This window comes from Procambarus clarkii, chromosome 46 (assembly GCF_040958095.1).
Source record: "Procambarus clarkii isolate CNS0578487 chromosome 46, FALCON_Pclarkii_2.0, whole genome shotgun sequence".
NCBI lineage: Eukaryota > Metazoa > Arthropoda > Malacostraca > Decapoda > Cambaridae > Procambarus > Procambarus clarkii.
In genome coordinates, this window is record NC_091195.1 from 16,409,614 (window position 1) to 16,423,648 (window position 14,035).

Genomic DNA, 14,035 nt, shown 5'->3' on the forward strand with positions numbered 1-14,035 from the left:
GATATGAAAGCCATGGGGCGGGCCGTACCGTGTTAATCCCATCTGCCTGTGGCTCGTGACACATGGTGGAGGAGGGGGTGGGGTGGGTGGGTGGTGTTGGGAGGGACCACCTGGGGAAATAAGGGGGGATGTGGAGGGGCCTATACACTGCAGTACAGGAATTACCATTAATTTTAGAACAATTCATCATAGCCAAAATCAAAAGAAATACTAGTAATTATGTAATAAAAAAGCACAGGCTGAAGTTTCCTTCAAGAATAGTTTTTTTTTTTTCCTGCTGGCGGCCTACGTAATGTGCCTCCTTGCCCCGACTGGACCCGTCCATGCCTGGTCAAGCCATGTGGTCTCGACCCTCATGTTACACCACAGTACCGTGCCATTAGTGAAATATTTTTTTAAATCACTTTTATTTTCATAGTAACTTTGAACATTTTTGGCCAAGACTATGTCTGGTAGCAGCGTGAATCGTTCTGGAGGTGAGAGGAAGAAGGTTGTCCTAACAATTAAGGACAAGTTACATGTTATACTGTACAACTTTGTGAAAATGGCCAGTCAACTTCAGGTGTTGCCAAGGAATTTTTTTTTTTTTTTTTTTTTTTTTTTTTTTTTTTTTTTTTTTTTTTAGATATATACAAGAGTTGTTACATTCTTGTACAGCCACTAGTACGCGTAGCGTTTCGGGCAGGTCCCTGGAATACGATCCCCTGCCGCGAAAAATCGTTTTTTCATCCAAGTACACATTTTACTGTTGCGTTAAACAGAGGCTACAGTTAAGGAATTGCGCCCAGTAAATCCTCCCCGGCCAGGATACGAACCCATGACATAGCGCTCGCGGAACGCCAGGCGAGTGTCTTACCACTACACCACGGAGACTGTTGATAAATATGTTGAATTTAATATAGGCACTAGTACTGTTTCTGATATAAGGAAACAAAAAGAGAAAATTCTGAAAGTAGTTAGCTGACTGTTGGGCATGGTGAGTGGTAAGGAGACTAACCACCCTCACCACTGTTTGGTAAGAACGTTCATCATTCTGCATCTTGGGTTCAACAATGATTGTTTATATATATATATAATGTTGATACTAAACTGTTAACCAATGATCACCACATCATATGCATTGGTCAAACTGAAGATCACACGATAAATAATTTTGGTTAATATATTGAGTGGTTGAGTGCGTGTAAATCGTGGTAATTTGCCTCCAACAATTGGCATATAATTCGTGCTTCCGTGCTGAACGTATAGCTGAAGACAAGGAAAGTGACTACAAGTAATGCACCATGTACAATCTTTATATGATGATTTTTGCATCATAAACACCCTATCACAATTTGAGTAGGCCCACTCAAGTTGTATGACCATTTCTGTTTCTGAGATTAATAGTCTTTTTAACTACTTCAGCCAGACTAACATACTGCTTTTTTCCCCCGGTGGTTCCTTTAGCTCTCCTTGCCATAAAGGAACATTTCATTACATTCAAGATGTGTATTTAGCCCAGTGTAGATCCACAGTGGGGTTTAAATGGAAGGGCTACAGTACAGGGGCTAAGTGGACAGTCCGACACTTGACTGAGTGGGCAGTACGACTAGTAGGCCGGCCAGCATCTGGCATATTTTGGTTAACATTAGCATAAGAATTACATCTTTTAGTCATGACTGTGGCATGCATAGTGTATAAATTATACGTAGGATATAATTGCCATTTATCTGGAAAATTTAATATTGAATTTCAAAATATATTTACCAAAAAACTGGTATGTACAGTACAGCATGAGATGTTGATCTATAAATGAACATCTTGTGTAGTGCTGTACAGTCATGTGCAGTGCATGTGTATTTTTGTAAAGATGTTTGTATTTTGAAATTGTTTGACCTCCCAATAATAAATGTTTAATTTTGCAGTGGCAACTGTATCCTTAATATAAAATCTAAACGAGGCATGTCATGCTTCACAATGTTGTCGTGTTAATGGTATTCTGCTCCTCATTGATGCATCTCTCTTTGCAGCTGAGTTTATGGGCATTCTTGGCCAGAACTTGAATCCTGAGTTGATATCTGTGTGCAACAACGCAACCTGGGCTATAGGAGAAATTTCAGTGAAACTAGGTAAGAAACTTCTGTATTATATTTTAGCTTAATATACATATATTGAACATGAATTTCACCTGTAGTGGAATTGGGCAGTATAAGCTCATTGTCAGCAGGCCTTCTAAACTCGTGTCTAAAGTCGTGTAGAACATCTGGATGAGATACTATTATTAAGGCCAAATTGGTTCAGTAGGACGTGCATGATGTGTGTGGGGGAGTCTGGGGATACAAACTTCTTTCCAGTCATGTTGCCTCACTACCGTGGACTTGTCTGTTACTCCTCGCACTGTCAACTCGTCTGTCAACTCGTGTTTGTCAACTCGTCTACAGTGTTTCCTTTGATTTGCAAGTTATATACCATGCTGCACTGGCATGTTCACTTTTGATTTGGATTCCATATCTTTTTCAATTCACCTATGCTTATCATTCTTGATCTTGTCAGGCAAGCCAGACAGTTAGTGCCATATGCACCTTTGTTAAATTGCGTAAACCTATAATATGTGTGTGGTATACTGGAATACTAATTGTTAGTGATGACAGTATGGTCTGTGGGATAAATACCTGGGATTGATTAAAATATGTGGGAGTAAAAATAGGTAAGGGCAAAATTACAACTACAAAAAAAAAAAAAAAAGAATCCTTAGCTGTTTTAAATATCCGGCCACAGTATCCTCTTGTGTGCCTTGATAATGGGCTGTAGGTTCAGATACGTTTCTTAAGGGTAAACACGGATATTGATAGACGAAACATGTACCTGTTGGCATTTAACCACATCAATATACATTGTACTGGATTAAATACTAAAAAATACAACATTAATAATGAGTAAAACAATTTACTGGTTACTGTTCTAGCTTCAAAAAAATTGGAAAAACTGTTCACACACACTAGCCAAGTTCTTATACTGTTCCAAAAGTAATTAGGATTTTATTTAGTAAATGTAAAAATAACTAGTTATATTAATCAAGCAAGATTTCAATTGATTTATAGATTGTGCAAGTAAATATTATTACTTGTTGATAACTGTGATAATGATTGATAAATTTATCCTAAATTAATCAGTATAAGTTGTCAGATTGAAGTTGTTATTGATTAACAAATTAGCTTCTCTAGATAAGAATTATTATAGATGCTCACTTGATTGTTGGGGTCTTCTCCGTGACATTTCTGCAAACACTTTATTTTCTGGGTGGTCGTTTAACCACCCAAAAAATAAATACGCCGCTTCGTTCGCTGCAACCAAACTAAACAACCGGTCATTATGTTTGGTTGCAGCCGTCTCCTTTTTTTGGCGAAGAATGAGACGGCGAGCGGGTCCAGTGGTGGTGGATGCTTGGTTGGTTCGGCCGGGGGTGCATCGTGGGTGGCGGCTTTATGCCTCGACACCTCTATCTGAGGGCCACAGGTTCAGTGGCGGTGGACGTGTTCTGGGTGGATCCGGTTTTCCTGGTTCCCCGTTCCCGGGCTCGTGTGTTTCAGGTTGCCTGCATTGTCACGTCCAGCCTGCCTGCAGTCTACCCTTGTGCCCATGTTGTGTAGAAGTATGCGGCGCTCGCTGCAGTATTTTGGGAATATTTCTTGATTTGACATTTGGGCACGGGGGTTTTGGAAGTCGAACAGGGTTCTGGCCGCCTGATATCTAGTGAACACCCAAGGCCCTCTCCGGCCTTGTATGGCCTTACGGCATCTGTTGTGGCCGTCGCCGCTGCCTCCTGGGTAAGTCCCTGCTTTTCCTTCTCTGTAGGTAGCCAGCTTCAGGGAGCTGACCGATCTCCCCTAGAAAACCAGCATTGAATGTAATGAAGCTTCATTTTTCTGGGCGAAGCCCCTCAAAGCTCCCTGGCACCCTCCGTCCCTCCGGTCGGCACTTTTTGGGTTTTACATCATGCCTAGAACCGAGGTGGTGAGCGGCCGGCGTCCCCTCCCTCGTTTGGGGGGGGGGGGTGTATATGGTAATGAGCGGGAGTACTAGTTGCGGGCAGGTTGCTAGTTTGTGATTTTTGTTACTTTTTTTTTAGCAGTAGTTTCTTTGCTCTTTCTGGCTGTAGGTCACAATTTTACTGGCTAGTTTGTTTTTGTTCGCCTATCTTAGTGGGTGCCCACCCCGGTTGATGGCAGAGTATGCCATACTTTAAATGTAAAGTGTTCCTACACTATTGCTCCCTGCGCCTCTGAGGGGACCAGGTTCTGGCTCGTTGTTCCCGGTAGGCATAAGAACTCCTGTGACTGATGATCCCAAACTAATATAGCGCACATCAGTTTGGATAGCTTCAGGAAGCCTCCGGGGCTTCGCCCAGAAAATGATGTTTCATTTCATTCAACGCTTTTTTTTTTCTGGGGGGAGCCTCTTCGGCTCTCCGGAGCTATCAAGGCTGGTATTCATATCACTAACTTTGGCATCAGTCGATGTGGGTAGAGTTCTAGGCCTACCAGGGAACACGAGCCAGAACTTGGCCCCCTCAGAGAGGCACGAGGAACAATGGCCTATAGAAATGCACATGTGATTTGGAGCATTCTATATCTGCCATCAACCGGGAAAGTCATCCAGAAAGGTAAGCGTCCCAAAACAAACCCCTATTCTGGTTAAAACAACGAAAATAGACAAACGATTGGACAGAACTTGCCAAATGAAAAGTAACAAACAAGCACATCATCACACGAGCCATGCTGCACATCTGCGCAGCTTCCCCCTCCCCGGAATGGGGAGCTCTATAATAGATTTCTTATTATAGATGCAGTATTTATATACAGTATTTGCTTAAATTTACAGGACATGATGCCGGCGGGTTGTCAAAGGTCCAGTATGTTCGTATTGTTTACATATATAGGGAGCCTTGATTACTTTTTAAATACAGTACATCTGGTTCCCCAGATTCTAATATATAATTTTTTTTTTTTGCCAATATTAGTTTTTACATGGGATTTCTTGCTAATAATGGAGTTCATTCGTCAACTGCTTTAATTACTTTATTTCAGGACCAGAAATGCGTGTGTACATAAACCTAGTTCTCACTGACCTTATCTTCATCATTAACAAGCCAAACACACCCAAGACCTTGCTTGAAAATACAGGTATGTATTCATTTACTTTTTATGCCAAACTGTTCACACCCTATTGTTGCTGTCGGGTTTACATATATTTTTGTTTGCTCCCCACCACCCCCCTCTAAAAGTCAGAATTGATATGCAGTGTAATGAGGCGTCTAATAACTATAATATTCACGTATGACTATTTAAATGGTTCGTAATCTTCTAAAGAGCCCTTTGTAACCATTTAATCCTCAAAGTTTGAGATGTTTTGGCCGACCCAGTAAATATTATTTAAGAGTACTTGACGACCCACATTTGTCTATATATTTGGTAACATGGATCCCCAGTTTGTTTACTAGATCTACAGTGCAAGCAACAGCTCGTCTCTTGTAAAGTTATAGCCTTATTTACTCTGTTTGGGTTATGTGTAAGACTGAATTTGTGTGTTCAGTATTTAAATGAAGTTGGTGGGGATCCCTGATACTGTGAACATTATCAGGGAGAGGACAAGGTAGAACAATGAAACTGGTCATTGATTGCCTGCTCACAATAAAGTTCCCGTATATATATATACAGTATACATTTTGTTTTAAATTAGCAGAGTTGATTTGTAGCAGGTTGGGCTGAGCTGTTAACCAGCACACTGCTTGTATCATGTAATATAGTTTGCACACTGTTTATTCCACCTTCTAACCTCTTTCATCAGTCATTCCAATTGGCTCGCTCTGGGATAACAGAGGTTTTGGGCTTAATGGAACGACTCGTTAAAAGTTATTGTAATACCGGACCCAAGATGGTTTATCTCGATTGTAAGTTTCCTGTTGACTACCATTACTAAATGTTTTATTTCTATGATTAGAGGTTAATATTTTGGCCCACACCAGCCCAGTCAGTAACTAGTTGCTGTTACCTGCATCCTCTTGCTGCGCTACCTTTTCCTGTCTGCTCCACTCAATAGAGAGAAAACTTTAATGCAATTCAATTTCACAGGATTTTTATTATCATTTTTAATTTGAAATATTGCGTTCATGATTGATGTGTGCATCTTTGGCACGTAAAGATTTTTGTTGAAAGCTAAAAAGTTCAAGATTTCTCTCTCAGGTATATAGAATTAATTTGGATTTATAAAAGTATGCATTACAAGTGAATTGTTTTGCCTGTATAGATACTATTCTAGTAATGAGTTACTTCCGATTTAAGATTTTTTATTTTTTTGTTTGTGTGTACAGTACTTAATTTGGGAGGGCGTAGCAGGCCCTCCCGAAGGCCCTGCTCCTTTTGGTTTAGAGTGGTTGAACGATACCGAACACAGGACCTGTTGGTAGTTCTAGTCTGCCCTGTGTACCACTTGAGTATTCACCTACTACTAAAATTATTTGAGGATATCATTAATTTATTAGTTGTGAAGAAACTTCCTTCATGAATCAATTTGTACACTAAAGGTTTGCTCATCAAACCGGTTTATGATACTGTTGATGTTTTCATCATTAATTGGTAATTTTGTATTATTACTGCCTTATGTCACTCCGTTCTAATTTGTTAATTATGATTATTATTCTTATTATTATTATTCTTATTATTATTATTATTATTATTAGCATTATTATTATTATTGTTACCAATCTCCCCATGGGTTTGTTATCATTATGTCATGGTTTTCTTTCTCCTTTTCTTTTTTCCTGCGTGTTGCTGTGCTCTTTAGCCATTACAATTGGACGCCTAGGCTATGTGTGCCCCAATGAAGTGGCTCCCCTGTTGCAACAGTTTATCAGGCAGTGGTGTGTAAACCCTCAGTTTCAGTTGTATCTTTGACTTCCATTTAGCATTACTCCACATTAATGTTTCTAGTACTTTTTTATTATTATTATGATTATTATTATTATTATTAATTATTATTATTATTAATGCCTCTTCACTGTAACACTTAAGCTCTCTTTTTGCCAAAAGTTGTATATTTTGCTAAAGTTGACACTGGTTATAGTAATATTAGTATCAATTTGATCATTTTAGTGCTTAATGTGGACACGGGACCTTAAGAGAGGGGGTCGCGCTTTTTGTCGTCTCGGCTTTTCTCGTGCCTCCTCATTTCTCCCAAATTGACGAAGCTCTTGACCACTGCCCAGTAAAGGCTTGTGCTCAAGGCGGGGAGGTAATATGCCAAGGTTCAAGAGGAAGCCGAGATTGAAGCGCGCGTCTTTTTTTTTTTTGCGCGTGTGCCACATTTTGTGCTTTAGTGAGTCCCAGTCTGTCCCTTCTAGCAAGCTTTTAATATTTGCCAATAAAATTGTGGGTTAAAGTTCCTTCACGACCTAGCCTGGGTACTGGTTCAGCAAGCTTTGTCAACAGTTCAAGCCACTCACGAAGCACATTATTTAAATCTTCAGTTTTTTGGAGCATTCTTTTATTTAGCATGAGAGTTTTTTACATTTGAAATGATAGTGTTTAGTTCAGTGAACCAATGTGCCCAGGTTAGGTACATTTTGTTGCCAGTAATATAGCTTGTCTGTATTTTTGTCTTTAGTATGATTTAGATAAACTATGTGGAGTTTTAAAGTTAGATTAACTTACTTTATTTTTAAGTTCACTTGCCATTAAAGTTATTTTACTTGCATTTGGTAAGAACGTGTGTGTGTGTGCGTACGCTGGTCTCTGGATGTGCATGCGTGTTGTCTGTGCTTACCTGTTTGGCGGGGTGAGATCTAGCTTTTGTAGCCTCTACTATTTCTCTATCAGGTGTGTGTGTTCATTTTATTCCTCATTTTTAGTAATCCTGTTGCTTAAGCTGTAACTGAAAGTGACTGCCATTGTTCCCAGTTCATTGCACTAACTCTCACCACTATATGAATACTTTATTGTATTTCAAGTTTCCAGCTTTCACCTATTCCCTTTTGTTCTATTTTCTCTCTTAAGGGATTATTTATAATTGTCCACCTGATGTATCTTGCTCGGTGTTTTGTGTGTTGTGGTGATATCTTGTCGGTGTCTTGTAGTGTTGTTGGACGTGCTTTATTGCTTGTCTTGTTAACACAGCTTCATTATTTCTGGCACCAGTCTTGTAGTAAATCTTTGGACATACTTGATCTTGTGCATCACAAGGTGGGGCTTCCATGATGATGATGCAGACTCCAGGAAAGGTCTGGCAGTGTGTGTATAGCATTCTGAATTATTCTATTGTTTAGGTTCTTATAGGCCATCTGTGGTTTTGGCAGATGTGTGTGTGTGTGGCTATGTGTATGTAACTTGAATGTTAGACTGTGAGTGCGTGTGTGTGAGGGAGAGTCCTTGCATATTTTAACTCTGTGGTAAATGAGCAACGTATCAAGTTCTGCCTCTTGGTAATGTGTGATCTTGTATGTAGCAGTGTGTGTGTGTGTGTGTGTGTGTGTGTGTGTGTGTGTGTGTGTGTGTGTGTGTGTGTGTGTGTGTGTGTTTGAAGCTTTTGATAGTGTTTATTTAGATACTAAAGGTGGTTGTGGTGGGTGATAGTGATGGATTGGCTGAGGTGGAGAATAATGGTGATAAGGTAACCACGGCAGACTGCCTTTCACCATGTACGTACTCGAACGTGTGCCTAATGCCATGGCAGAGTTGACAACTTCTGAGCCATCCATTAGTGTATAAACACAACTCAAGTGGCACTGTGTACGGTCACTGGGCAAATTAGTTCCATCTTTATTGCACATTTTTATTGAGACTGACTGCCTCATCAGTTATTCATATTTTTTATTTGAACAAACACAAATTGAATAATGCATTTTTTTTTTAAAAAGGGGTTTGTAAAGCACATGGCTGACTGTAGTTGTACTGTATGTATGTATTGAATGTTTATTTCTTGATTCTTCTACTCCAATTTCTTACCATCACCATTGCTCATATAAAATAATTTTCCTTCAGATGTGCACACATTCAGTTGCAAGTTTTGCATTCATTCTAAAATGTACCCCTTGTATATATATAGGCCTTCATATGTTGCCTTGTGTACGATCCTTTTTCCCCGTTACTTTCACTGCTAGTCTCTTGCAAGAATACAAGTGCGGGTGTGGTGTGTGTGTGTGTGTGTGTGTGTTGAGCATTTATTTGGATAATTATTTATTAATGCTTCTGTTTTTGGCAGTTATTAAATATTTGTTTATTATTATTATTTAGCTTTCCCATATTTCATTTTGTTAGTATCATTGAAGAGACTGATTGTTTCCCCCATGTTTTGCTTAAGTGTTGAGTAAAGTTGAAGTTGCCGCAGCCCCGTCTGTTCACGTGCTTGTTAGTTAAACTAGTCTTCCCAGAGCATTTTCTTTAGCACGACAGTTTTTCATTTCATTTTTTTTATTATAGTTTCAGAATAGCATTGTCAGTGTCCCAATATTTATTTTTGTGTTATCTCTAGGTTTATTTCTTTCCATACAAACCTCTTTGGACTTGGTAGTTGCAGTAGAGAGGCTTTTTAAGCTGTTATGTTACGTAGTTTTTAGATGTGACCATTAACTGTCCACGGAGGTTTGAGCGGAGCCCATCTTGTGTGTTAGTTTGTAGTGAACAGGAACATGACACCTGTAACCAACCAGTTCTTTTCTTCTCTCTCTCCCTCTACCTCTCATCGGTGACTTTTCGCCATTCCCGTAACTGTTGGCCACTGGCGATATCCTCCTCTTGGGGCGACATTGTTGGCCATTGACTTGTGCAGGTGCATATCCTTGCGCAACATCCGTGACAATGAAGAGAAGGACTCTGCGTTCCGCGGGGTGTGCAACATGATCAGTGTAAACCCGGGAGGTGTGGTAGAGGACTTCATCTTCTTCTGCGATGCCATTGCCTCGTGGATCAACCCCAAGCAAGATCTCAAAGAAATGTTCCACAAGGTAATTTTTTTCTGTATTTTTGCTTTCCTGGAGAGAGTTTTGGGAGGTCTTCGACTTCCCGAGCCCGACCTGAGGCCAGGCTCGACAGACCTGTCCAGGTCTGTTGAGCTGGGCAGGTCCATCATTACTATCATGGCCCAGTGTCCATGGCCAACACTGTTCTATTGTGAAGTGTGGTATTTTCTATTCACGGCTGGTGAGTTCTCACTGTCCCTGAGTGCTTTGCAAGAGATGAGACTAAATCAGTGGTATTTTTTATACCATTGTTTTATTATCAATCACATTTTTTGTATTAAAAGTAGTTTGTGAGTAAAGTAATTTTACTAAATTATTTTAAGACCCAGTTGGCTGTAAGTACAGTGGTACCTCCCATAACGAATTTAATCCGTTCCATGTTCGTCATGTGAAACGGACGTCATACAAAACGAGTGTCCCCCATGTAACCAGTGTGATGCACTGTGTTTATTGTGAAATTTCCCTAGTGTGCATGACATCAAATGTTCCCCAAAATATAATTTTTCTTTGTAAAATGATAAATTACCGTCCCTGAACATGTCTATGTAAAAATAATTACCAAATTCCACTTACTTTGGCTGTGAGGGCGTGGACAAGGTGCGCTGTGACATCATCAGGGCCTGGTCGCCCGTGTGTGAAGCTCCCAGGCACGGTCGCGCAGGCCATTCAAGCACCGCGTGTTGCCACAAATATATTTTCAAATATTTTTCCTATGCATTTCCAATGCGGTTTTATTTGTTTCTTTTATCGTATATGATACATATTTGTGACCTTTACAATATGTATACAGTAGAATGTTCATAATTTTCCATGAAACTGTGATACATGTGTCAGTAATGTGTCCACAATAAATGTTTATTGTCACAATATTACGTGGTAAAAATGCACTAATATTACAATATGTACAGTTTCACATACTATTTACACAGTAACACACTGTATTACACACTCAGTACTTTGGAGGTGCGTAATAGTCAACGAAGTAGTCCATGGTACACAGCGCGACTTTGCTCTCCTTGCACCAGCTACAGATAGATTTTTGTTTCCTGTTTCATCGTTATGTGTGCTTGCAAATAATGCACTCGCGTGCACCCTTGGCTTTAGTACTTGTAGGTGGTATGTAGCCAAGCTTGTAAAGCATAAGGTAGTATTGAAACGATTATAGGAAAAGCTCAATTTGTAAGGTAGTCTTGAAAAGATCGCTTTGTAAGGTCCCACACAGGAAGAGATTCAGCTAGCCTCAAAGAGTGTCCATCAGTCAGGAAGAGATTCAGCTAGCCTCAAACAGTGTCCATCAGTCAGGAAAAGATTCAGGTATTCTTAAAAATATCAATGAACACCACCACCATGGAAGCCGCTAACACTGTTCATCTATGCTACTTGTATCAGATGCATCATCACTGAACGCAGAAAACGATTCATCTATGTATCATCTATATACATTAGAGATGGCAAGGGTGGGGCTCAGAGCTACACCTGGATACGCTCGCTGTATCATCCTCATAGGTGCTGTATCACAGGCATCCGACCGTTGTGTTAAGCCCATATTACGCCTAGCTTCACCAATGTTATGACCCTTATGTTCTTCAAACAATAGGGTCTGAATTGCACTGAGTACAGTCTTTCAACACCGTGTGGGACAGGTGTTTGAGAGCCAGAGGCATGTGTGCTACAAATGGTTGCTCACGCACTACTAACCCAGCCAGCAGCCCTTGTCTTTCATATTCGTTATAGCAAAAGGTTCGTTCAGTGTTGGGTAGGCTGCTCCATTATGAAAATCTTTCTTTGTTTCAAATGTGTTCCATTTGTTTTGTATTTATCACTTACGTCTCAATAATGGAGCAGCCTACCCGACAAACACTGAACGAACCTTTATGACATTTGTCCATTTTTCAAATTGTTTCAACAGTTCTTTTATTTTTCGTTTTTTTTTTTTTTTTAAGAAACATGGAGCAGTCGACCTGTAGACCACCGAACGAACATTTTTGACATTTGTACTGGTTTTCCAAATTCTTCATATTTTTTATTATTTACGTTTTTTGTATGTAAGAAACATGGAGCAGCCTACCTGCCGACCACCGAACGAACCTTTTGCTATAAGACAAATGAAAAATAAATATTGAACACATTTGAAGAAAGGAAAATGTCATAATGGTTTATTCAGTGTATGTAAGGTAGGCTTCTCCATTATTGAGACGTAAATGACAAATAAAAAACAAATGGAACACATTTGAAACAAAGAAAGATTGTTATAATGGAGCAGCCTACCTGCCGAACACCGAACGAACTTTTTTGACATTTGTTGTATATCAGATATTTCATTTCTTTTTTCCTACAAAAACGTCAATGCTTTGCAACATCTCAGCAGTCACCCTTTTATATCCCAGCATCATTAGCATCTTTAAACAAGAACAACATAATTTATGTGCATCGTCGGAGGCGTCTAAGAATGTGCAAGCAGCAGCGCGACCCCACCATGTGGTGTTGACGTTACTCAAACCAGCGTTCGTCATACGGGACGATTTGACGCCGATCGGGCCGTTCGTTACCCAAAATATTCGTCTTTTGGGGCAATCGTTATGCGAGGTACCACTGTATATGCATCAGCAGTATAGAAGATGATCTTATTACACATCTATCTTGTTGCGGTTATCTTGATGATTTCGGGGCTTAGGCTTTCTCTCCTCAATTTGTGCCGTTATTCAATTTGGTATCAAATTGTTTGCAATAGAATGCTGTAAAGGGATATTTGCATATAAGAACATAAAAAGGCGCCCTTTTCTATACTACTGACAAACACTCCTGAACTTTTCCATCGTAGGCCATTCTTTCACTGCTTTCGTCATTGATTGGCTCTGTTCTTGATCAGTATCTATCTTGAAGTCAATTTGCAGTGTTTTATAAAGTCGGTAACAACAAATACCCGGGTAAAATTACCGGAATTGGGAAACTTTTCGACCGTAAGGGGGGGGGGAGGGCTGTTGTGAGCAAGGTCATGAGAACCATGAACCTCCAGTGTTGGTGGGCGCCCATGTGGCAGGGGTATTTGCATCTTTTGTTCACCTTAACCTTGGGAGGGGGGGCTGACGGCTGAGTGGACAGCGCACAGGATTCATAGTTGTAGGGTCAGGGGTTCGATCCCTAGTGGAGATGGAAACAAATGGGCACAGTTTGTCACCCTGATGCCCCCTGTTCACCTAGCGGTAAATAGGTACCTGGGAGTTAGGCAGCTGCTATGGGATGCTTCCTTGGGGGGGGGGGGGGTGGATTTAGTTGATTGATTGACAGTTGAGAGGCGGGCTTTTACCCTTAGACCGCTCAATACATACATATATGATTTGACTAAAAATAATTTAACACAAGTTTTTAAAACGTGCACAAACACTTTCCCATTTTTTTTGTTGCATAATCAACTAGGCAAATGCTCCAACTTTGTCTAAATGATCACAGTGTAACTTGAAAAACAAGAGAATCAAAATTAATTTTGAAATTGAATATTGAAAACTTCAGATTTTCAATTTGGAATAAAAAATATGAACCATCATTAATTGTTCATTTAATGTTATTATTCTCACAGAATAGCACATGATCTTCATTTTCATCAAACTAGAATATAGGTTTTCAGTACAGTTTACTGTAAAAAGATCATCAATACGGCAGTTGAAATATGTGGCAAATTTAGACCAAAAAAATTACAACTCCAGATGTATAAAGTTCATGAAAAATCCATTTCGATGGGATTGTAGAACAGACAGCCAAGCACACAATTATGTCAAAATAATGAGAATTGGTCAATAACTGGAATTTTAGAAGCCACTCAAAGTTGAAACTCAAGTTTCAGAGATAATTGAAGTTATCAACAATGAATAAAGGTAGTTTTAATTTGTTAATTTGTTTTAATAAACATTGTTTGGCATTCGTACTCGAATATGTGAAAGTTGTTGGTCAATATGTGTTGAAATGAAGTAAAAAAAAAAATAACCCAAAAAATGCACAAAATATAGGGATTATTATAATAATTATATTGACTTAGGGGATATATTT

At 39.6% G+C, this 14,035-nt stretch overlaps 1 protein-coding gene across 2 annotated transcripts in view; it reads left to right on the forward strand.

Moving 5' to 3' along the window:
- The window catches only part of Tnpo (transportin 1), a 96,881-nt gene that overhangs the window by 65,781 nt on the left and 17,065 nt on the right, over nucleotides 1–14,035 (forward strand). The window contains exons 17-20 of one of the 2 annotated variants that reach the window (XM_069301715.1): nucleotides 2,010–2,108; nucleotides 5,067–5,162; nucleotides 6,823–6,898; nucleotides 9,802–9,976. In XM_069301715.1, coding sequence (XP_069157816.1) covers nucleotides 2,010–2,108; nucleotides 5,067–5,162; nucleotides 6,823–6,898; nucleotides 9,802–9,976 — 446 coding nt within the window. The remainder of the gene's footprint in view (nucleotides 1–2,009; nucleotides 2,109–5,066; nucleotides 5,163–6,822; nucleotides 6,899–9,801; nucleotides 9,977–14,035) is intronic. The other variant, XR_011222173.1, reaches the window with a different exon arrangement.